Source organism: Lynx rufus, unplaced genomic scaffold (genome assembly GCF_022079265.1).
Source record: "Lynx rufus isolate CCGP_SWC_20201006 ecotype Redwood Valley unplaced genomic scaffold, mLynRuf1.p SCAF_17, whole genome shotgun sequence".
NCBI lineage: Eukaryota > Metazoa > Chordata > Mammalia > Carnivora > Felidae > Lynx > Lynx rufus.
This window is the reverse complement of record NW_025814831.1, coordinates 13,710,612-13,736,240: the sequence shown is the minus strand read 5'-3', so window position 1 is coordinate 13,736,240 and position 25,629 is coordinate 13,710,612. Positions and strand designations below refer to the sequence as shown.

General features: G+C 39.0%; 1 protein-coding gene across 1 annotated transcript in view; it reads right to left on the bottom strand.

Annotated features, from left to right (window-relative positions):
• Positions 1-2,387, bottom strand: part of CCDC88C (coiled-coil domain containing 88C) — a 130,497-nt gene extending 128,110 nt beyond the window's left edge. Inside the window, exons 1-2 of the mRNA XM_047080215.1 lie at positions 2,245-2,387; positions 1,410-1,510 (exon numbers count right to left, since the gene is read on the bottom strand). Of these exons, the coding sequence (XP_046936171.1) occupies positions 1,410-1,510; positions 2,245-2,304 (161 nt within the window). The 5' untranslated portion in view covers positions 2,305-2,387. The remainder of the gene's footprint in view (positions 1-1,409; positions 1,511-2,244) is intronic.
• Positions 2,388-25,629: the final 23,242 nt, after the last annotated feature.

Below are 25,629 nucleotides of genomic sequence, written 5' to 3'. Positions count from 1 at the left end.
GATTTACAAGCAAGTGGTAAACGCTTCAGGAATTCCAAAGGTCAGGGAAGAAAGAGAAACAGTCCCAGGGCTTTTGTTCTCCCCTCCGCCTGGGTGTAAAAACTGAATGAAAAGGCTGAGGATACTGCTGTTTTTAATTAAACAGTCTTGGGCTTGGGTTACACACTGGTCACCGAACCAATGAAATCCAGTAACTTTCGGGGTCCACCAAAATGGGGGTAGAGTTGCCAGGACTTAAATATGACGCTTGACAACCCTAGGAAAACTCGTTTTCATCAATGTTCTCAGACAAGAGCTGCCAAAGTGGCAACAGATTTGTCTTTTTAGAATCTAACCAAACACAAGATTGGTAAGATTAAGAAACAGGCAAACTGAAGTGTCTCTCACACAACATGACACCCAATGACTTACTAAAAGAAGCAGTGTTGCCAGGGAATTTTAAAAAACAGGCCTTTTTAGGTGGATCTATTTAAACCACTTTCTGAATATGCCCAAGCTAAGTGCTCCTCCTGTGTGGGCCGCAAAGCTGATTCTCATTAGCTAATGGCTTCATGTTCAAGTATGACAACTTGCTTAGTTGCAGGTGAGTAGGTGAGCACAAGGGGCCGATCCACAGAGAACATTAGAATGTTTTATTTTGCTTCCAGCGCTTGTGAATCATGCTGACACTCAGTTCCAATGTGTTCCCTGCACTTTCTGGGTTAAAAACAGAACGCAGTGGAGAGCCAACACCTACGTGTGGCAGGCTGTCAATCAAACAGGCTCTGCAGAATTCAGCAACAGGAAAGGATGTGGTCAGAAATACATGCTAACAAGTGTAACTTCCACCAAGACCCTGTTTAAGCTGCGAGTGCTTCAAGACAAACAGTACCACAGCACTGAGACTCCCAGGGCCTCTCTTAACACAGTGACTTCAAATCCAATACAGGGGAAGGGCCTTAACCAATTGCACTTGCTTCGGGGCAATTGAAAACAAGATGAAATGGAAAGCTCAGAAACACAGGCATCCCAACCTACAGTGGAACTTTATAGTCCCTCACAGATGCTCTGGGTCCACCCTAGACACTTCCTGTAACCAGACTCTCCGTTACAGTTCCTTGCCCCCAAAAAGGGTTTTGTTTTGTTTTTTTATTTCAGAGTTCAAACCTCAAGTATCTGAGTTTGAAGTCAATTGTGCTATCTAGACCAAGAGGATGATAGTCGTTCAATTTCAAATGTACCAAACAAGCTGCCAACCTGCTGTCCTGGAATTCTCCATATCCCCAAGGGAAAGAAGTCACCTTCATACTATACTGCAATACCAGGGACCTGCCTGCAAAGAACCCTCCTGTTTCAACTTCATGTTCCAGTTCTACAACCTTAAACGTTCTGAAGCATCATTTTTTCCTTTCTCCTTGTAGATAACTTACATTTGCAACATGATTTGGTTCAAAAAGATGCCATCCGCTAAATCCATGTACATTGTCAGGTTGTCCTGGTTGCCGCTTCCAAATGAGCCAAAAGTTTTCACCTGCCAGGAAAGGGGCATAAAGAGAAAGACAGGAAAAGTCACCCCCAAGCGCACAGTCTAAAGCTCTCTCGGGTAAAGGCGAGTGGGGACGGTGTAGGAAAAGGGGGTCACCCACACCCACTCACCCTTCAGCAGGCACCAAGCCCACCCTTTTCTAGGGCCTCTACCCGCTCCACGTGCCAGGCAACAGAAGCCAGAGAGGAGGAAAACTTCCTCCCCGCTTTTCTCCAGCGTTCCAGGGCGGAGGGGGAAGAAAAAAAAAAACCCAAAAGGGAGTTTTCAATAAATTTCTCACGTCTCAAATCTACTGGAAAGGACTGCGCCGACCCCAGCCTATAAACGTTCTCACTCGGAAACCCCCAATCCCCACCGCCATCCACCCGGCCTCAGGGATTCAGAAACTACACGAGGATATTTTTGGAGAGTGGGTCCTTTACTCGAGTGATCAAGTCATGGGGGGGCCCAGGTGACTACTCAGACCTTGTCCACTCCAGGGACACAGCCCAGCGCCCGAGTGGGAACAGGTGTACCCGCTCAGACCCCGGTCGGAACAGGCGCAAAGGCTCCCAAGTTGGAAATGCCTCCGGACCCCGGGGCTCAGACCCCGACCCTGGCCAGGAGCACTTACGGAGTCCCTCGCGTTCCGGAAGCTACCCCGTACCCCGGGAAGAGAGAACGTACGGCTACCGCCGGTGCACCAACAATAAGGCAAGGAGCTAGCTGGGAGCACTCACCCAGGTCACCAGCGGGCTCTGCAGGAAGAGCTCCATGAGCTCCGAGACGGTCACGTCCATGCTGAGGCTGCGCCCGCCGGCTCCACGCCCCGGTCCCCCGCGCCGCGGCACAAAGCGGCTCTGGCAGCAAGCGGCGGGCGCGGGGCTGCGGCGGCTCGCGCCCGGGAGACAAAGGCGGGGCGCGAGCCCACGTTCCGCGGCTACGGCGGCCCCGCGCCCCGCCCGGGGCTGGGGGAAGGGGAGGGCCCGCCACTCGGGGAGGAACAATGCGGGCGGCAGCCCCGCCCCTCAGCAGCCCCTGGCAGCCGGCGCGCCGCCTCGCGGTGCCGGAGCCGGGATCCCGGACGCTGGCGCTGCTGCGCTGGGAGCAGGGAGGGGGCGAAGGCCCGCACGTGTGCGGGGGGAGGGGGTGTCCGCGCGGTAGGCGGGGCTGCCCCCACGTGGGGCCGCAGCCACGCACCCACGCTGAGCGCAGCAGCCTCTGCGCTCGGGGCCCCAGCACGTGGCGCCTCCCTGCGCGCGTGCGCCTGCGGCGGGCCCGAACTCCCAGTGCGGGCCAGAGCGCGCGGGCGCTGGCGCCCCCGTGCCTACCCGGGAGGCGCGCCGGAGACTCGGGCGCCCTGCTTCCGAGGGTCGTCCCTGGCCTACCGCACGCTAGGGGCACAGCAGAGCCAGATCCCGAGACCGCCGGCCCCGGGCAGGTGCAGCCCTTCGGCCACGCGGAGTTCCAGCCGCCCAGGTGCCGCCAGAGGCCCCGCCCCGGCCTGTGGCAGAAGAGCGGAGCCCGCCCCCCCTCACGTGCTGGCGTCGGTCTCGCGTGCAGATGGGGCGCGAGCCCGGAGGTCACAGGAGGAAACTTAGTGTTGAGTTTAGACCGTAAGAACGCGACCTCTTGCGTCCCGCCGCGCCACCTCCCGGTCTGCCTCCCTTTTAAAAGTTCCAGTAGGTGAACGGTGATGCTCCTTGGGCCCGCCCCACTGTGATCCCGACCCTCAAAACTACCGCGTCTTTGCCGTAGAGGAGCCAAATATCGGATTCCAAATTGGAGGACGTAGCAGCAGTTTAGTGGAGGAAGACAGGAGAAAGGAAAAGGGCCCAACTGGATGGAAAGCAAGCCCTGGGACCCGACCAGTCTGCTGAGACAAATGCGGTGGACCCAAGTTCCTGTCTGCCACCTCACCTTGGGCTGGTAATAATTTCACACTACAATTCAGTTCATTGTTCAAAGCATTTTATGCGATTTAATCTAATCCTCACGCGTTGTCCAGGTGAACCAACCGGTGTGGAGTTGACCTGAAGCGCCTAGTGTATTCAAGTATACAGTAGGCATCAAATAGCTGAGTTGGTAGTCAGTTCGAAGTTGGCTGCCAGGTGTTGAGCCTGCGGCATCTGCCGGTGAAGTGTGGTATTGCAGCCGAGTTCTCTCATCTTGGGCTGGTAAGGGGGTGACATTGCGGCCCCAAGAGCCAAGTGGGTGATTAAGAGTTCCTAAAGAGAAATGTGGAAGTCAAGGTAACTGAGGAAACAACTGGGACACTGCGAAGGAACTAAAATTTCTAACCCAAGTAGTTTTCCCATGCACCAGAAATTTATTAATTCCCTAGTTGCCCTTAATTGTAAAATCGGTTGGAAAACAGGTGTAGCATGTATCTACATCCATCTTTGCTTGGAAGGTCTTTGTTCTGTAAAGTAGTGAATGCCTGAAGGACCAGAGTGTTTTCCACATTGCCCCCAACTCTTCTGGAGACACAAGGAGGGATCTTTAAAGTTATTTGATAAGCATACTGTTTTGTGCTAAGAAACACATTGAACTAATGAATGCTTTGTGACAGTGGGGATGAGACATTTCTCATCATGATGAGAGAATTTGTCCCTGGGGACATTGGTAATCCCTGGGCCACAGGTCGGAAATTTCTGATTTGGGGTCAATTAGCTGCCGTGTTGGTTCATGATCATTGATGTATCCATCATTCATTGCCTAGACCTTAACCTCACCCTATTCAGAGACTGCTCAGCATTCTTGTTTCCTGAGAGGCAGGGGGTCAGGTAATCCAGAAGGTGCCCAGGTTACAGGGTTGAAAGTCTTTGAAAGGCTGGACCACCTGTACAAGGTACTTCCTAGAAGCCTTTTAATTTCTAAAATTGAAATAAGAACGTTTTCCCCTATGTGACTTTAAAATATAATTTTGAGGCCCAAGGTGGTGCATGTGAAAGGATTTATAAAAATCCATAATGACAGTCTCTTGCTGATCTTTTGCAGAGGGTTCTATCACCACTTTAATAAGAATTCTTTCATTGGGGTATCTGGATGGTTAGTCGGTTAAGCATCGGACTTTGGACTTGCTCAGGTCATGATCTTGGATTTGCGAGTTCAGTCCTTGCGTGGGGCTCTTTGCTGTCAGCGCGCAGCCCACTATGGATCCTCTGTCCCACTCCCCCTCCCTGTCGTACTGTGCACGTGCTCCCTCTCTCATAAATAAACATTAAAAAAAAGAATACTCTTAAATAAGAATCGTTTCCCTGAAGTCTCCGTTGGATTGGAGCATAGCTTCAGGGAGCCTACACACAGACCATCTGCTAACCACTAAGCAGAGCCTCTCCATCCCCACCTGAACACCCTTTGGCTTTCACTCCATCTGTCTGAGACTTCACTCTTTAATTTTTTTTCTTGCTTGTTTCTATATAAAAAGTAATTTCTCTGCTTTAGACATTGCTTCTTAGGACTACTTTAATTATGTTCTTCATTCTGAAAAGGAATTTTCCTTCCCTTCTTGGAAAATGCTGGCTCAGCACTGTCAGCTAATGGCATATCTAGGTTACCTGATAGCTTAAATTATTTGTGCAACTTGGGGGTGGGGGTCAGGAATGGCTCTTTGTTAATGTGTCTTCGTATTTGGTTTTTGTTGGAATGAGTGTGTATTTCATAATTTAAAAATATTTTTCGTACGTCAAAACAGACCTAACCTAAAACTCACCATCTTAACCACTGAGTGTGTTCGGTTTATCAAAATTGAATACATTTGCATTGTTGTGAGGCCATCACTACCATTCATCACCATCACTCTTTTCCTTTTATAAATCTGAAACTCTATACCTATCAGTCGCTCTCCATTCTCTCCTCCCCCAGCCCCTGGCAGCCCCCATCCTACTTTCTGTCTTTATCACGTTGACTATTCAAAGTACCTCATATAAGTGGAATCATACGGTATTTATCTTTTTGTGACTGGCTTATTTCCTTTAACGTAATGTCCTCAAGGTTCATCGATGTTATACCATATTTCAGAATGTCCTTCTTTTTCAAAACTATTATTCCGTGGTATGTATGCATCACATTTTGTTATCCACTTATTGGTCAATAGACACTTAGATTGCTTCTTTGTCTTAACTATTGTGAATAATGCTGCCCTAAATACAAGTGTGCAAAATACCTCCTTGGGACCCTGCTCTCAATTCTTTTTTGAGTATGTACCCAGAAGTGGGATTGCTGGATCCTATGGTAATGCTATTTTTAGTTTTGGGGGAACGTCCCTCCTGATTTCCACAGTGACTCTACCATCGTACATTCCACCGGCAGAACACAAGCATTCTGATTTCTCCATATCCCCACCAACACCTGTTTCTGGTTTTTTGTTTTGTTTTGTTTTGTTTTGTTTTTTTGGTAGGAGACATCCTAATGGATGTGAGTGGGATCTCCCTGTAGTTTTGATTTGCATTTCCCTGATGATTAATGTTGAGCATCTTTTCATATACTTACTGGCCATTCGTATATCCCCTTCGAAGAAATGCCTACTTTTGAATGTCTGTGGTTGTTGTTGAGTTTAAGGAATCCTGTATATATTCTGAACATGAATCCCTTATCAGGTAAGTGATCTACAAATATTTTCTCTCATCCCATGGGTTGCCTTTTTGCTCGCTGGATAGTGTCTCTTGATGTACAAATTTTAAATTTTCACAAAGTCCAGCTTGCCTTTTTTTTCTTTTGTTGCCTGTGGCATCATATCCAAGAATTTATTGCCAAATCCAATATCCTGAAGCTTTTGTCCTATGTTTCCTTCCAAGTTTTATTGTTTTAGGTACTTGATTCACGTTGAGTTGATGTTTGTATGTGGGGTTAGTTAAGAGTCCAATTTCATTCTTCTGCCTGTGGATAATCCAGTTTCCCCAGCATCATCTGTTGAAAATACCATCCTTTCCCCATGAATGGTCATGGCACCCTCATAAAAAGTCATTTGACTGTATACACACGGGTTTATTTCTGGATTTTCCATTCCATTGGTCAAGATGCCTCCCTCTATACAAATACCACAGTGTTTTGATTACTGTAGCTTTATAGTAGGCTTTAAAATTTTTCTTTTTCCAATTTGATATAAAATTGAACTACAACAGTGGTTAAGGTATAGAGCAAATGATTTAACTAATACATTTAAAATGATTACCACAAGTAGTTAACACCCAACACTTCATATGCAGTGTTAACTAGAATCACCATGTTATGCATTAGTACTGACTTGTCTTATAACTAGAAATTTGTACCTTTTGGCCACCTTTATCCAGTTTTCCCCTCCCCCTTAGCTTCTGCCTCTGGGAACCACATTTTCTATTCTACAAAATGTGTGGGGTTTTTCTTGTTTGTTTTGTTTGTAGATTCCATGTATAAGTGAGAGCAAATGGTATTTGTCTTTCTCTGACTTATTTCATTTAGCATTATGCCCTCAAGGTCCAACCATGTTGTTGCAAATGGCAACATCTCATTCTTTTATGACTAATATTCCACTGTATATATGTACCACAACTTCTTTATCCATTCATCCATCAGTAGACACCTAGGTTGTTTTCATGTCTAGGTTATTGTAAATAATGCTGCTATGAACATGGGTATGCAGATATCTTTTTGAGTTAGGGTTTTTGGGTTTTTTTTTTTTTTTTTTTTTTTTTGATGAATACCCAGAAATGAAATTGCTGGATCATATTGTAGTTCTATTTTTAATTTTTTTGAAGAACCTCCATACTGTTTTCTGAGTGGCTGTACAATTTACATTTCTACCAACAGTGCACGAGGGTTCCCTTTTCTCCACATCTTTGCCAGCATTTGTTATCTCCCATCTGGCCATTCTGACTGGCATGAGATAATATATCATTGTGGTTTTGATTTGCATTTCCCTAATGATTAGTGATATTGAGTATCTGTTCATGTACCTATTGGCCCTTCATTTGTCTTTGGAAAAATATCTATTCATATCCTTTGCCCATTTTTAAATTGGATTATTTGTTCTTTTGCTATTGCATCATATGAGTTCATTATATATTTTTAATTTTAAACTTTAGCAGATACATGGTTTGCAAACATTTTCTGTGGGTTGCCTTTTCATTTTGATCATTTCTTTTGCTGTGCGGAAGCTTTTTAGTTTGATGTAGTCCCTCGTGTTTATCTCTGATTTTGTTGTTTGTGCTTTAGGTGTCCTGTCCAAAAATATCAATGCCAAAACCCATGGAAAAGGTCTTTTTTCCTATATTTTCTTCTAGGATTTTTATGGGTTCCGGTCTTACATTTAAATTTTTAATCTATTTTGAGTTAAATTTTGTGAGTGGTATAAGTAAGATAGGGGTTGAGTTTCATTTTTTTTTTTTTTACGAATATCTAATATTCATGGCACCATTTCTTGAAGAGACTGTCTTTTCTCCATTGAGTATTGTTGGCTCCCTTGTCAAATATTAGTTGACCGTATTTGCATGGGTTTATTTCTGGGGTCTCAGTTCTGTTCCTTTCGTCTGTGTTTATGCCATATAGCGTTTTGATTATTATATTTTTATAGCATAGCTTAACATCAGGAAGTGATTGTGCTGCCTCCTGCTGTGTTCTTTCCCAGGATTGCTTTGGTTATTCAGGGTCTTTTGTGGTTCCACATACATTTTAGGATTTTTTTTTTTTTTTTACTTAAAAAATGCTATTGGAACTTAATAGGGATTGCATTAAATCTATAGATATATTTGGGTAGTGTAAGCACTTTAACAATATTAGTTCTTCCTACCCAAATTACATTTATTTGTGTCTTCAGTTTTATTCATTGTGTTATAGTCTTCAGTGTAGATATCTTTCACCTTCTTGGCTAAACTATTCCTAAGTATTTTTTTTTTGTTTTTGATGCTATTGTAAATGGGATTTTTTTTTTCAGATAGTTCATCATTAGTGTATAGAAATGCTACTAATTTTTGTATGTTAATTTTGTATCCTACAACTTTATTGAATTTGATATGACAGGGTTTTTTGGTGGAATCATTAGGATTTTTTATCTATAAATTCCTGTCATCTGCGAATAGAGAAAATTTCATTTATTTCCATTTCTGATGCCTTATATTTTTCTTGCCTGATTACTCTGGCTAGGACTTCCAGTACTAGATTGAATAGGAGTAGTGAGAGTGGCACCCTTGTCTTGTTTCCGATCTTGGAGCAAAGGCTTTTAACCTTTCACCATCGAGTATGTTGTTAGCGGTGGGCTTGTCTTCTGTGGCTTTTATTGAGGTTCATTCCTTCTGTGCCTAATTTATAAAGAGATTTTATCATGAATGGATGTTGAATTTTGTCAAATGGTTTTTCTGTGTCTGTTGAAATGACCCATGGGATTTTTTTTTCCTTGCATTCAATAAGATGTATCACATTGATTTGTACGTATTAAATCATCCTGGCATCCCAGCGATAAATCACATCTGATCATGGTGAATGATCTTTTTAATGTGCTGCTGAATTCAATTTGCTAGTTATTTTGCTGAGAATTTTTTATATCTCAGTTCATCAGGGATATTTGCCTATAGTTTTCCTTTCTGGTAGTATGCTTTTTGGCTTTGATACCAAGGTAATGCCAACCGTGTAAAATGGGTTCAGGAATGTTCCCTCCTCGTCTGTGTTTTTTATTTCTTGTGGGTTTTTTTGAGATATAATTAACATTATATTAGTTTCAGATATACGGCATAATTATTCAGTGTTTGTGTGTGTTGTAAAGTGATGACCACATGTAAGTCTAGTTAACATCTGCCACTGTATGTAGTTACAAATTTGTGTTCTTGTAAGAATTTTTAATTTTTAACATTTATTCTGTTAGCAACTGTCAAACATGCAGTACGGGCAGTACGGTATTATTATCTATAGTTACCAAGCTGTACATTACATTCCCCTGACTTATTTTACAGGAGGAAATTTGTACCTTTTAACTCCCTTCACCCATTTCACTCACCCCCCTCAACCCACAGTCCCACTGCCAACCACCAATCTGTTCTCTGTATCTATGAGTTAGGTTTTTTTGTTTTTGTTTTTTTACTTATTTTTTTTTTAGTTTGTTTATTTTGAGAGAGAGAGAGAGCACACATGCAAGCATATAGATGGAGGGGGGACCTGAGGAGGGGGGGAGAGAGAGAGAATCCCAAGCAGACACCAGACTGTGAGTGCAGAGCCCAATGCGGTGCTGGACCTCATGAATCGAGCCATGAGATCATGACCTGAGCTGAAATCAAGAGTACCACGCTTAACTGACTGAGCCACTCTGGCGCCCCTGTTTTTGTTTTTGTTTTTGTTTTGTTTTGATTTTTTAGTGTTTTTATTTATTTTTGAGAGAGACCGAGCATAAGCGGGGGAGGCGCAAAGAGAGACTGAGACAGAATCTGAAGCAGACTCCAGGCTCTGAACTGTCAACACAGAACCCCCCATGGGCCTGGAATTCCTGAACAGCAGGATCACGACCTGGGCTGAAGTCAGGCGCTTAACTCACTGAGCCACCCAGGCACCCCTGTTTTTGTTTTTTAAAGATTCCACATAGAAACTATATCATATTTGTTTTTCTTTGATTTACTTCAGTCAGCATAATGCCCTCAAGGTCCATCCATGTTGTGGCAAATGGCAATATTTTATTCTTTTTTATGGCTGAATAATGCCATCTGTACATGTGTACCACATTTTCTTTCTCCATTCGTTCCTTGATGGACACTTAGGTTAATTGCATATCTTGTCTGTTGCAAATAATGCTGCAGTGAACATTGGAGTGCATGTATCTTTTTTGAATTCAAATTTGAATTTGAATGTTTTTGTTTTCCTCAAATACCCAGCAGTGGAGTTGCTGGATCATATGGTAGTTCTATTTTTAGTTATTTGAGAAACGCCATACTGTTTTCTATAGGGCTGCATTAATTTACATTTCCACCAACAGTGCACAGGGTTTGCTCTTCTTCACATTCTCACCAACACTTATTATTTCTTGTCCTTTTGATAATAGCCATTCTGACAAGTGTGACGTGATATCTCTTCATGGCTTTGATGTGCTTTTCTCTGTTGGTTTGTGATGTTGGGCATCTTTTCGTATATCGGCCATCTGTATGTCTCTTTAGAGAACTGTCTATTCAGATATTCTGCCCATTTTTAAATCAGATTGTTTGTGGACTTTTTTTTTTCTTATTTGGTATTGGGTTGAGTTCTTTACATATTTTGGGTACTAACCTTTCATCAGATACATGACTTGCAAATATTTTCTCCCATCTGGTAGGCTGCCTTTTCATTTTGCTGATGGTTTCTTTTGTTGTGCAGAAGCTTTTTAGTTTGGTATAGTTCCATTTGTTTATTTTTGCTTTTGTTGCCTTTGCTTTTGGTGTCAGATTTTATTTTTTTAAAACATTTTTTTTAATGTTTATTTATTTTTGAGAGAGAGACAGAGTGTGAGCCAGGGAGGGGCAGAGAGAGAGGGAGACACAGAATCCAAAGCAGGTTCCAGGCTCTGAGCTGTCAGTACAGAGCCCGACGCGGGGCTTGAACTCACAAGCTGTGAGATCATGACCTGAGCCGAAGTCAGACGCTTAACCGACTGAGCCACCCAGGCGCCCCCGGTGTCAGATTTTAAAAGTAGCACCAAGACCAATGTCAAGAAGCTTTCTGCCTATATTTTCTTGTAGGAGTTTTATGGTTTCAGGTGTTGTGTTCAAGTCTTTAAGTTATTTTGCATTAATTTTTGTGGATAGTGGAAGATACCTCTCCAGTTTCATACTTTTACATGTGGCTGTTCAGTTTCCCCAGCACCATTTATTGAGAAGGCTGTCCTTTCCCCATTGTATATTATTGGATCCTTTGTTGTAAATTAATTGACCATATATGCATGGGTTTATTTCTGAGCTCTCTGTTCTGTTCCATTGGTCTGTGTGTGTATTTTTATGTCACTATCATACTGTTTGGTTACTGTAGCTTTGTAGTGTAGTTTGAAATCAGGGTGCATGATGCTTTCCACTTTGTTTTTTTCAAAATTGGTTTGGTTATTCATGGTCTTTTGTGGTTTTATACAAATTTTAGGATTGTTCCATTTCTGTGAAAAATGCTATTGGAGGGGCACCTGAGTGGCTCAGTCAGTTAAGCATCTAACTCTCGGTTTCAGCTCAGGTCATGATCTCAAAGTTTGTGGGTTAGAGACACCTGCATCAGGCTATGCACTGACAATGCAGAGCCTGCCTTGGATTCTTTCTCCCTCTCTCTCTGCCTTTCTCCTGCTAATGTGCACATGCTCTGTCCCTCTCAAAAATAAATAGGGGTGCCTGGGTGGCTCAGTTGCTTAAAAGTCTGATTCTTGATTTCGCCTCAGGGCATGATCTCACAGTCGTGAGATCGAGCCCCTTGTCAGACTCTGCACTGACAGTGCAGAGCCTGCTTGGGATCCTCCCCTCTCCTCTCCTCTTTTTTTTCTCTCTCTCTCAAAATGAATAAACTTAAAAAGAAAAAGAAAAATGCTATTGAAATTTTGATAGGATGGCATTGAATCTATTGTTTTGGGGGTTACATGGACCTTTTAACAATTTTCTCCCAGTTGATGTGCATGAATATCTTTCCATTTATTTGTATCTTATAGTTCCTCTGTTCCTTTCTTTTTCTCATGCTCTCTTTCGTGGCTTGATGATTTTTTTTAGTGGCATGTTTAGATTCTTTTCTCATCTTTTGTGTATCTACCGTAGGTTTTTGCTTGTAGTTACCATGAAGATTACATATAAGAATTTATATTTATAACAGCCTATTTTAAGTTGATAACAGTTTAAGTTTAAAGGCATTCTAAAAGCACATTTTTACTGTTCCCTCATGTTTTATGTTTTTGATGTCACATGTCACATCTTTTAATGTTGTGTGTCCCTTTACTAATTATTGTAATTATGGTTATTTTTGCTACTTTTGTCTTTTAACCTTTAGGCTAGTTTTATATAATGCATCTTCTACCTTTACTATATATTTACCTTGGCCAGTGAGGTTTATGCTTTCCTGTGTTTTCTTGTTGCTAGTCAGCTTAAAGAAGTCCCATTAGCATGTCTTCTAAGGCTGGTTTAGTGAGGATGGACTCCTTTGGCTTTGAATGTCCAGAAAATTCCATCTCTCCTTTAATTTTGAATGATAATTTTTCCAGGCAGAGTATTCTTGGTTGGAAGTTATTGTCTTTTAGCACTTTTTTTAAAATTAAGTCTTTTTTTTAATTTTAATCTAGGATAGTTAATATACAGTGTTACATTAGTTCCAGGTGTATGGTATAGTGATTCAGCGATTCTATACATTACTCAGTGCTCATGGTGACAAGTGTGCTCTTTACCCCCTTCCCCTGTTTCAGCCATCATCCCCACCCACCCTCCACCTCCCTTTGGTAACCATTTGCTCTCTAGAGTGTAATTCTTGGTTTCTCTCTCTTATTTTTCTTTGTTAGTTTTTGTTTCTTAAATTCCACATACAAGTGAAATCATACTATCTTTCTCTGACTTGTTTAACTTAGCATAATACTCCCTAGCTCCACCCATGTCGTTGTAAATGGCGAGATACCTTTCTTAGGGCTGAATAATATCCTATTATGTATAGATATACCACATCTTCTTTATCCGTTCATCTATCGACGGACACTTGGGCTGTTTCCATAATTTGGCTATTGTAAATAATGCTGCAGATGCAGAAGACCTAGGGGTGCGTGTATCCCTTTGAGTTCATGCTTTTGTACTTTTTGGGTAAATACCCAGTAGTGTGATTGCTGGATCACAGGGTTGTTCTATTTTTAACTTTTTGAGGTACCTCTGTACTGTCTTCTACAGTGGCTACATGAGTTTGCATTCCCAACCCGGTGCATGAGGGTTCCTTTTTTCTACATCCTGACCAGCACTTGTCCTTTTTTGTATTTTTTTTATTTTAGCCACTGTGACAGGTGTAAGGTGATATCTCATTAGAGTTTTGATTTGCATTTCCCTGATGATAAGTGATGTTGAGCATCTTTTCATGTGTCTGTTGGCCATCTGAATGTCTTTGGAGAAGTGTCTGTTCATGTCTTCTGCCCATTTTTTTTTAAAGTTTTTATTTGGGGCTCCTGGGTGGCTCAGTCAGTTAAGCATCTGACTTCACTTCAGGTCATGATCTCATGATTTGTGAGTTCAAGTGCAGCATTGGACTCTGTGCAGATAACTCAGAGCCTGGAGCCTGTTTTGGATTCTGTGTCTCCCTCTCTCTCTGCCCCTCCCCCACTTGTTCTCTCGCTCTCTCAGAAATAAACGTTAATAAATCTTTTCTAAAAGCATTTATTTTGAGAGCATGGGGGATGGGTGGAGAGAAAGAATCTCAAGTAGGCTCTGAGCTGTTACCACAGAGCCTAATACGGGGTTTTATCTCATGGAAGCGTGAGACTGTGACTTGAGCCAAAATCAAGAGACAGATGCTTAACCCACTGAGCCACCCAGGTGCCCCCTTCTGCCCATTTTTAAATTTGATTATTTGAGTTTTGGGGGTGTTGAGCTGTATAAATTCTTTATATGTTTTGGATACTAATTCTTTATTGGATATGTTCTTTGCAGATATCTTCTCTCAGTAGGTTACCTTTTAGTTTTGTTGATTGTTTCCTTCACTATGAGGAAGCTTTTTATTTTGATGTAGTCCCAATAGGTTATTTTTGCTTTTGTTTCCCTTGCCTCAGGAGACCTATCTAGAAAAATGTTGCTATGGCCAATGTCAGAGAGATTACTGCCTTTGCTCTCTTCTAGGATTTGTATGGTAAGGTCTCACATTTAGGTCGTTAACCCTTTCTGAAGTTGATTTTTGTGTATGGTGTAAGATAGTGGTCCTGTCATTCTTCTGCATGTCGCTGTCCAGTTTTCCCAACACCATTTGCTGAAGAGACTGTCTTTTTCCCATTATATGTTCTTTCCTCCTTTGTCAAAGATTAATTGACTGTATAATTGTGAGTTTATTTCTGGTTTTCTATTTTGTTCATTGATCTAATGTCTGTTTTTATGCCAGTACCATCCTGTTTGGATGACCACAGCTTTATAACATAACTTGAAGTCTGGAATTGTAATACCTCCAGTTTTGCTTTTGTTATTCAGGATTGCTTTGGCTATTTGGGATCTTGTGTGGTGCCAAACGAATTTTAGGACTATTTGTTCTAGTTCTGCAAAAAATGTTGTTGATATTTTGGTAGGGATTGAATTAAATCTATGGATTGAGTAGTATAGACATTTCAACAATATTTTTCCAATCCATGGAATGTCTTTGTGTCCTCTTCAGTTTCTTTCATGAGCATTTTATAGTTTTCAGAGTACAGGTCTTTCACCTCTTTGGTTAAGTTTATTCCTGGATTTTTTATTGTTTTTGGTGCAGTCGTAAACGTGATTGTTTTCTTAATTTCACTTTTCTGTTTCTTCATTATTAGCATGTAGGAATGTGACAGATTTCTGTATGTTGATTTTTGTATCATGTGGCTTTACTGAATTTTCATTTGTCAGTTCTAGTTTTTTGGTGGAGTCTTTAGGTTTTCTATGCATTGTATCATGTCAACTGCAAATAGTGAAAGTTTTACTTCTTCCTTACCAGTTTGGATGCTTTTTTTTTTTTTTTTCTTATCTGATTCCAGTACTATGTTGAATAAAGGTGGGGACAGTAGACATCCTCATCTTGTTCCTGACCTTAGGGGAAAAGTTCTGTTTTTCCCCCACTGAGTATGCTTTTCACTGTGGGTTTTTCATATAAGGCCTTTATTCTGTTGAGGTAATTTTCCTCTAGAACTACTTTGTTGAGAGTTTTTATTATGAAACAGATGTTGTACTTTGTCAAATGTTTTTTGTATCTATTGAAATGATCTTATGGTTTTTATCCTTATTGATATGATGTATCACATTGATTAATTGCAAATACTGAACCACCCTTACATCCTGGGAATAAATCCCACTTGATCTTGGTGGATGATTTTTGCCATGTATTATTGGATTTGGTTTGTTAGTATTTTGTTGAGGATTTTTGCTCTATGTTCATCAGAGATATTGGCCTTTTTGTGTGTGTGGTGTTTTTATCTGGTTTTGGTGTCAGGGTGATACTGGCCTCAGAATGAATTTGGAAGTTTTCCTTCCTCTTCTATTTTTTGGGATAGTTTGAGAGTAATAGGTATTAACTGTTTAAATGTTTGGTAGAATTGTCCTGTGAAGCTGTCTGGTCCTGGACATTTGCTTGTTGGGAGTTTTTTGATTACTGATTCAGCTTCATTGCTGGTAACTGGTTTGTTCAAATTTTCTATATCTTCCTGTTTTGGTTTCAGTAGGTTATATGTTTCTAGGAATTTGTCCATTTCTTCTAGGTTGTCTAATTTGTTGGTGTATAATTTTTCATAATATTGTCTTACAATTGTTTGTATTTCCATAGTAGTGTTATTCTCTTTCATCTGTGATTTTGTTTCTTTGGGTCACAGAACTCACTTCTTGCGCATCTGCTCGCTTGCTCTCGCTCTCTCTCTATGAGTCAGGCTAGAGGTTTATCAATATTGTTGATTTTTTTCAAAGAACCAGCTTCTGGTTTCATTGATCTGTTCTATTGTGGTTTTTTTGTTTGTTTGTTTTAGTTTTAATCATTTATTTCTGCTTTAATCTTTATTATTTCCTTCCTTTTGCTGGTTTTGTTTGTTCTTTGCTAACTCCTTTATGTGTAAAGTTAAGTTGGTTTTTATGAGATTTTTCTTTCTTCTTGAGGTAGGCCTGTATTAAATAAATATCCCTCTTAGCACTTTTACTGTATCCCAAAGATTTTGGACTATTGTGTTTTTGTTTTCATTTCTTTCCATGTAGTTATTTATTTCTTGGTAGACCCATTCATTGTTCAGTAAGTAGCATGTTATTTAACCTCTTTGTATTTGTGTTCTTTCCAGATTTTTTCTTGTGGTTGATTTCTAGTTTCATAACATTGTGGTCAGAAAAGATGCACAGTATGACTTCGATCTGTTTAGATTTGTTGAGGCTTGTTTTGTGGCCTAATACATGAACTGTTCTGGAGAATGTTTAATGTGCTTTTGAAAATAATATGTATTCTCCTGTTTTAGGGTGGAATGTTCTGAAACTTATCTGTTAAATCCATCTGACCCAGTGTGTCTTTCAAAGCTACTGTTTCCTTATTGATTTTCTGTTTGAATGATTTGTCCATTGATGTAAATGGAGTATTAAAAACCCTTATTATTACTATTGATTAATTCCTTTATGTTTATTAACTTGTATGTATCTGGGTGCTCCCATTTTGGGTGCATATTATTTACAATTGTTAAATCTTGTTGGCTGGTCCCCTTTATTATTATGTAGTGTCCTTTTTGTCTCTTTTTCCAGTTTGTTTTAAAGTCTAGTTTGTCCAGTATAAGTATTGCTACTCTGGCTTTCTTTTGACATCGATTTGCATGATAAATGTTTCTCTAGCCTCTCACTTTCAATCTGCAGGTGTGTCTGTAGGTTTGAAATGAGTCTCTTGTAAGCAGGATATGCATGGGTTTTTGTTTTTTGTTGTTTTTTCAATCTACACACTTACCCTATGTCTTTTGATTGGCGTCTTTAGTCCATTTACATTCAAAGTAATTATTTACATATATTTATTGCCATTTTGTTACTCATTTTGTGGTTGTTTTTGTAGTTTTTCTCTGACCTCTTGTTCTCTTCATGGTTTGCTGGTTTTCTTTAGTGATATACTTGGATTCCTTTCTCTTTATTCTTTGCATATCAGTGGATTTTGATTTGTGGTTACCATTAGTTTTATATATCATATTTTCTGCATATAGCAGTCTGTATTAAATTGATGGTTGTTTAAGTTCAAACTCATACTTTACTCCTCTCCCTACCCCTCACGTTAGGTATTTGGTGTCATATTTTACACTGTTTTATTTTGTGAATCCTTGACCTTTTACAGAAATATTTATTTTTACTGCTTTTGTATTTCATATTTTTCATACTCTCATTTATGGTCTTTCCTTTCCACTCAAAGAGTCCCCTTTAATATTTCTAGTAGGGCTGGTTTAGTGGTCATGAACTCCTTTGGTTTTTGTTTGTCTGAAAAACTCTCCTTCTATTCTGAATGATAGCCTTGCTGGATACAGTATTCTTCGTTGTAGATTTTTCCCATTCAGCACCTTGTATATCATGCCATTCCCTTCTGGCTTGCAAAGTTTCTGCTTACAAATCTCATAGCCTTATGGGGTTTCCTTTGTATGTAACTGTCTTCTTTCCTCTTGCTGATGTAAAAAATTTTTTCTTTATCACCACTGTGCCATTTTGATTACTCTGTATCTTGATGTGGACCTCCTTGGGTTGATTTTGGTGGCGGGGGTTGGGGGGAAACTCTGTGCCTCCTGGATCTTGGTATCTGTTTCCTTTCCCAGATCAGGAATTTGTCAGCTATTATTTCTTTAAATAAATTTTCTGCCCCCTTCTCTCTCTCTTATTCTGGGATACCTATAATGTGAATTCTATTATGCTTGATGGAGTCATAGTCCCCTGAAACTGTTTTCAATTTGCGTATTTTTTTTCTCTCATTTGCTCTGCTTGGTTACTTTTTATTACTCTGTCTTCCAAGTCATTAATTTGTTCATCTGCTTCCTCTAGCCTGGTATATATGCCATCCAGTGTAATTTTAATTTCATTTATTGTGTTCTTCATCTCTGACTGGGTCTTTTTTATCTCTGTTTTTTAAGGATATCACTGATGTCCTCCACTCTTTTTTAAGTCCAGTGAGTATCTTTATGATCATTACTTTAGTATTTAAAATTTTTTTTCATGTTTTATTTATTTTTGAGAGAGAGAGAGACAGAGTACAAGTCAGGGGGGGCAGAGAGAGAGAGAACGAGAGAGAGAGAGAGAGAGAGAGAGAGAGAGAGAAGGAGACACAGAATCCGAAGCAGGCTCCAGGCTCTGAGCTATCAGCACAAAGCCTCTTGCGGTCTTGAACCCATGACCTGAGCCAAAGTCAGACACTTAACCAACTGAGCCACCCAGGTGCCCCTCCATTGATTGATTTTCAAATGCTGAACAAACTTTGCATTCTTGGGATAAACCGCAGTTGGCCGTGTTGATTGTTTCCTTTTATGTGCTTTTATTCTCATTTTGTTAGTAATTTGTTGAGAAGTTTCACATTTGTGTTCGTGAGGGATATTTGTTTATGATGGTCTTTTTCTGATTTATGTGTCAGGTAATGTTAACCTCATAGAATGGCTTAGGATATGTTTCCTTCTTTATATATCCTGCAAGAGTTTGTGTAGAGTTGGCATTATATTTTCCTAAATATTTGGTGCAATTTGCCAGTGAAGACACCTGGGCCTGGAGTTTTTATTGCTGGAAGGTTTTAAACTACAAACTCACTTTCTATAATAGACACAAACTGTTCAGGTTATCTATTTCTTCTTGATTAAACTTTGGTAGTTTGAGTCTTTTATGGAATTTCTCTGTTTCATCTAAATTGTCAAATTTATCAGCATAAAGTTGTTCATACTAGTCTCTTATCGTTTTAACATTTGTAATGTCAGTATTGGTTTTCCTTTCATTTTTGCTGTTTGCCTTTTCTCTCTATTTGTTCCCTTGGTCAATTTGGCTAGTTCAATTTATCAACTTTGAATTTTTTTTTTTTTAAGTAGGCTCCTTACCCAGCACAGAGTCCAAGATGGAGCTTGAACTCATGACCCTGAGACCAAGACCTGAGCTAACATCAAGAGTCAGATGCTTAACCGACAGTTTCTCCCCACTTTTGTATTTTTTTAAGAAAAAAATTTTGTGTGTTGTATTTCTGTTCTTAATTTCATCAGTTTCTTCTCTCCGTTTTCTTATTTCTGCTTGATTTGGGCCTAATTACCTTTTTGTCTAGTTTCTTAAAGTGGAAGCTAGATCATTGTTTCTATCTAAGATATTTTTTCTTATTTTTAAAAATAGGTGTATTGAGACAGAATTATCATACCAGACCATTTACCGATTTGAAGTGTACAACTCAGTGTAGTCACAGATCTTCACAATAATCACCACAATTTTAGAACTTTCCCTACCCTCAGAAAGAGACCCTGGATCCTTTTGCTACCACCTTCTTTTTGTTTATTAAAATATAATTGAAATACAATGTTATATTAGCTTCCCGTGTACAACATAGTGAATGGAGAATTCTGTGCATTGAGCTGTGCTCATCACTGTAAGTGTAGTTACCATCTGTTACCATACAATGTTATTTCAATATTATTGACTATATTTTATGCTCTGCTTACATCCCTGTGACTTAATATTTACAATGTAAGTGGGTTAGCATTTCTTAATTTCCTTCGCCTGTTTTGCTCATCTCCCCAGAATCCTCTCTGGCAACCACTAGTTCTCTGTATTTATGATTCTGTTTTGTGTTTTGTTTGGTTACTTCTTTTGGTTTTTAGATGCCATATATAAGTGACCTCATATGATATTTGTCTTTCTCTAACTTCACTTAGCATAATATTCTTTAAGTCCATCCATGTTGTCACAAATGGTAAGATCTCCATTGTTTTTTTATGGCTGAATATTTTTTCCATTGTGTAAATATACCACATCTTCTTTATCCATTCATCTATCAGTGGACTCAAGTTGCTTCACTATCTTGGCTAGTGTAAATAATGATGCAGTAAACCTAGGGATGCATGTATCTTTCTGAATTAGTGTTTTTGCTTATCTTGAGATAAATACCATAGTGAAATTACTAGATCATATAGTATTTTTTTTTAAGTTTATTTATTTAACTTGAGAGAGAGAGCACGCAAGCACGTGAATAGGAGAGGGATAGAGGGCAAGGGAGAATCCCAAGGAGGTCTGCTCTGTTAGTGCAGAGCGCAATGCAGAGCTTGAACTCATGAAACCCTGAGATCATGACCTGAGCCAAGATCAATAGCTGGATGCTTAACTGACTGAGCCACCCAGATGCCCCAGTATTTCTATTTTTAATTTTTAGAGGAACTTTCATAAAGTTTTCCGCCATGGTTGCACCAATTTGCATTCCCACCAACAGTGCCTAAGGGTTCCCTTTTCTTCACATCCTCACCAACACTTACTTCCTGTCTTTTTGATACTAGCCTTTCTGACAAGTATGAAGTGATATCTCATTGCAGTTTTGATTTGCATTTTCCGGATGATTAATGATGTTGAGCATCTTTTCATATTTCTGTTGGCTATCTGTGTGTTGTCTTTGGAGAAATGTCCATTTAGGTCTTCTGCTCATTTCTTTATCAGATTATTTGTATATGGTGTTGAGTTGTATAAGTTCTTTATGAGTTTTGGATATTATCCCCTTGTCAGTTATAGCATTTGCAAGTATTTTCTCCTATTCAGTGGGTTGCCTTTTTGTTTTATTGATGGTTTCCTTCAAACGCTTTTAATCTTGGTGTAGTCATGGTCATTTATTTTTCATTTTGTTTCCCTTGCTTGAGGCAACTTATCTAGAAAAATGTTAAGGCTGATGTCAAAAAGATCGCTGCCTATGTTTTAAGGAGTTTTATGGTTTCAGTTCTCCTATTTAGATCTTTATCCATTTCAAGTTTATTTTTGTGTATGGTATAAGAAAGTGGTCCTGTTTCATTCTTTTGCATGTAGTTGTGCAGTTTTCCCAGCACAATCTTTTGAGGCTGACATTTCCCCATTGTATATTCTCCTCTCATTTGTGGTATACTAATTGAGCAGATTAGTGTTGGTTTATTTCTGGGCTCTATCGTGTTCCATCAATCTATGTGTCCCAGTATCATACTGTTTTGATTACTATAGCTTTGTAATGTATCATGAAGCCTGGATTTGTGATACCTCCAGCTTTGTTCTTTTTTCTTAAGTTTGCTTTGGTTATTCAGAGTCTTTTGTGGTTTCATACAGATTTTAGTGTTTGTTCTGGTTTTATGAAGAATACTCTTGGTATTTTCTTAGGGATTGCATTGAATCTGTAGATTCTATTGGGTAGTATGGACATTTTGAAAATATTAATTCTTCAAATTCATGAACATGGTATATATTTCCATTTATCCTCTTCAGTTTCTTTAAGTGTTTTATAATTTTCAGAGTATGGGTCTTTCACTTCCTTCTTAAATTAATTTCTAGGGTTTTTTTTTTTTTTGGTACAGTTAAAAGTGGAATTATCTTGATTTTTCTTCCTGCTACTTCATTATTGTATAAAACTACAACCGATTTCTATATATTTTGTATCCTGCAACTTTACTGAGTTTTTAGTTTTAATAGTTTTTTGATGGAGTCTTTAGGGTTTTCCATATATAGGATAGTGTCACCTGCAAATAGTGAGTTTTACTCCCTCCTTACCTATTTGGATACCTTTTATTTCTTGTCTGATTGCTAGGACTTCCAGTACTATATTGAATAAAAGTGCTAAGAGTGGGCATCCTTGTCTTGTTCCTGATCTTAAATTATGATTTTAGCTGTGGGTTTGTCATATATGGCCTTTATAAAGTAAATACCTCTCTCAATCCACTTTGTTAAGAGTTTATGTTATGAACAGATGTTAAAATTTGTCAAATGCTTTTTCTGCGTCTATTGAGGTGATCATATGATTTTTAGCCTTCATTTTGTTAATGTGATATATCATGTTGATTGATCATAGATTGGACCATTCTTGCATCCCTAAATTTCATTCGATCATGGTGAATGATCCTGTTAATATATTATTGAATTCAGTTTGCTAATATTTTGTGGAGGATTTTTTCATCTATGTTCATCAGGGTTATTGGCCTGGAGTTTTCTTTTTTTATAGTGTCTTTGTCTGGTTTTGGTATCAGGGCAAGACTGACATCATAGAATGTATTTGGAAATTTTCTTTTCTTCTTTTATTTTTTGGAATAGTTTGAAGAGAATTGGACTTACTTTCTCTTTGAATGTTTTGTAGAGTTCACCTGTGAATCCGTCTAATCCTGGACTTCTGTGTGTTGGGAGTGTTTTTGGCTATAGATTTAATTACATTATTGGTAACTGATCTGTTCAGATTTTCTGTTTCTTCCTGATTCACTTTTGGAAGATTGTATATTTCTAGGAACTTCTCTATTTCTTCTAAGTTGCCTAATATGTCGGTATTACAATTTTTTGTAGTACTCTTTTGTAATCCTTTGTATTTCTGTAGTGTTTGTTGTTACTTGTCCTTTTTCATTTCTGAATTTGTGTCCCCTCTCTTTTTTTCTTGATGCATTGACTAAAGGTTTGTCACTATTTATCTTTTCAAAGAACCACCTCTTGGTTTCATTGAGCTTTTCTATTGTTTTTTTAGTCTCTGTTTTACTTATTTCCACTCTCATCTTGATTATTTGCTTCTTTCTACTAACTTTGGACTTTGCGTGTTCTTCTTTTTCTAGTTCTTTTAACTGTAACCTTAGTGTTTGAGATTTTTCTTGCTTCTTGAGGTAGGCCTGCAATGCTATAAACTTCCAAGAACTGCTTTTGTTGTACCCCAATGATTTTGGACCATTGTGTTTTCATTTTTACTAGTCTTCATATATTTTTTCTCTTTTTAAAACTAATTATTTTGTTGACTCATTGGTTGTTTAGTAGTATATTGTTTAGCATCCACATGTTTGTGTTCTTTCCAGGTTTTTCTTTCTTGTAGTTGCTTTCCAATTTAAAACCATTGTGGTCAGAAAAGGTGCTTGATATGATTTCAGTGTGATTAACTTTATTGAAACTTGTTTTGTGGCTTAACATGTGATCTATCTTGGAGAATGTTCCATGTACACTGAAAACAATATATATTCTGTGTTTGGATGGAATTATGCATCTGTTCAGTCTATTTGATCTAATGTGTCATTCAGACACTGTCTCCTTATTGTTTTTCTGTCTAGATGATGTATCCATTGATGTAAATGAGTGTGAAAATTCCCCTGCTATTGTTGTGTTACTGTCAGTTTCTCCCTTTATGTCTGCTAATATTTGTCTTAAATATTTTGGTTCTTTTTTGGGTGTATAGATATTTATAATTATTATATTTTCCTGATTGATTGATCCCTTATCGTTATTTAATGATCTGTCTCTAGTTACAGCTTTTGTTTTAAAGTTATTTTTGTCTTGGGGTACCTGGGTGGCTCAATCAGTTAAGTGTCTGACTCTTGATTTCAGCTCAGGTTGTGATCTCATGGTTCATGGGATTGAGCCCCACGTTGGACTGCACACTGACAGCATGGAGCCTGTTTGGGAATCTCTCTCTCTGTCTCTGTCTCTCTGTCTCTCTCCCCTTCCCACACATACATGCACACATTCTCTCTCAAAATAAATAAACTTTTTGAAAAAAGAAAATAAAGAAAAATAAAGTTTATTTTGTCAGATGTATTGCTACCCTGGCTTCCCGCCCCCGTTTTTATCTGCAGAGAATATCTTTTTCCATGCTTTCACTTTCAGTCTGTATTTGTCGTTAGGTCTTAAATGTGTCTCTTGGAGGCAGCATATAAATGGGTCTTGTTTTATTCATTCATTCATTTATCCTATGTCTTTTCATTGGAGCATTTAGGCCATTTGCATTTAAAGTAATTATTGATAGGTATGTATTGTCATTTTATTGTTTTCTGGTTGTTTCTGTAGTGCTTCTCTGTTTCTTCTTCTCTTGCTCTCTTTGTGATTGATGACTTTTCTTTAGTGTTGTGAATGGATTCCTTTCTCTGTTTTTTACATGCATCTATTATATGTTTTTGGTGTGTGGTCACCATGAGGTTTGTATATAACATCCTACATATATAGCAGTCTGTGTTAAGTTGATGGTCACTTAAGTTCCAATGCATTCTAAAGGAACTTCAATTTTGCTTCCCCTTCCCCATGTTTTATGTATATGTTGTCACATTTTTATATCTTTTTATTTTGTGAGTCCCCTTAAGATGGATTTACTACCTTTATATGTTTACTTTTCATGAAATTTTTTCCTTTCATAATTTTCCTTTAATTATGGCCTTTTTTCACTTAAATAAATCTGTTTTTTTTTTTTTCTTAAAGTAGTCTCCATGCCCAACGTGAGGCTTAAACTCACGATGCTGAGATCAAGGCACGTGTTCTACTGACTGAGCCAGCCAGGTGCCCCTTTTTTAACATTTTTTATAAGGCTGGTTTAGTGGTGATGAACTTCTTTAACTTTTGTTTGCTGGGGGAACTCTTTATTTCTGCTTCAATTTTGTATGGTATCTTTGCCGAGTAAAGTATTCTTGGTTGTAGGGTTTTTCCTTTCAGCATTTTCAGTATATCCTACCACTGCATTCTGGCCCGCAACATCTCTGCTGAAAAGTCAACTGACTTCCTTATTGGGTTTCCCTTATTTGTAAATAGTTGTTTTTTTCTTGTTGCCTTTAAGATTCTCTCTTTATCTTTAATCTTTCACATTGAAAACAAATTTTTTTAATGTTTATTTATTTTTGAGAGACAGAGTGAGCAGGGGAGGGGCAGAAAGAGAAGGGGACACAGAATCCAAAGCAGGCTCCAGGCTCTGAACTGTCAGCACAGAGCCCAATGTGGGGCTCAAACCCACGAACCATGAGATGATGGCCTGAGCCAAAGTCGGACACTTAAACCGACTGAGTGACCCAGGTGCCCCAAATCTTTCACATTTTAATTATTATGTGCCTTGGTGTAGACCTCCTAGTTTCATCTTATTTGGGGTCATCTATGTTATGGACCTGGATGTCTCTCTTCTTTCTCAGGTTAGGGATGTTTTCAGCTAATACTTCTTCAAGTAAGTTTTCTGTTCTTTTCTCCTTTTTCTGGGACTCCTTGTAGTGCGAATGTTCACATACTTGCTGTTGTCCCAGAGTTCCCTTAACCTGCTCTCATTTTTTTAGGAATTCTTTTTTCTTACTACTGTTCAAGTTAGGTGCTCTCCATTATCTTGTCTTCCAGATTGTTGATCCATTCTTCCATATCTTGTCATCTGCTGTTGATTGCTCTTTCATTTCACTTACTGTGTTCTTTAACTCTTTTTCCTTTTTACATTTTCTGCCTTTTTGTTAAAATTCTCACGGAGTTCATCCACACTTTTCTCCAGTCTGGTCAGCATCTTTAAGACCATTACTTTCAACCCTTTATCAGGTAGATTGCTTAATTCGGTTTCATTTATTTCTTTTTCTCCTATTTTGACTTGTTCTTTTATTTGGAGCA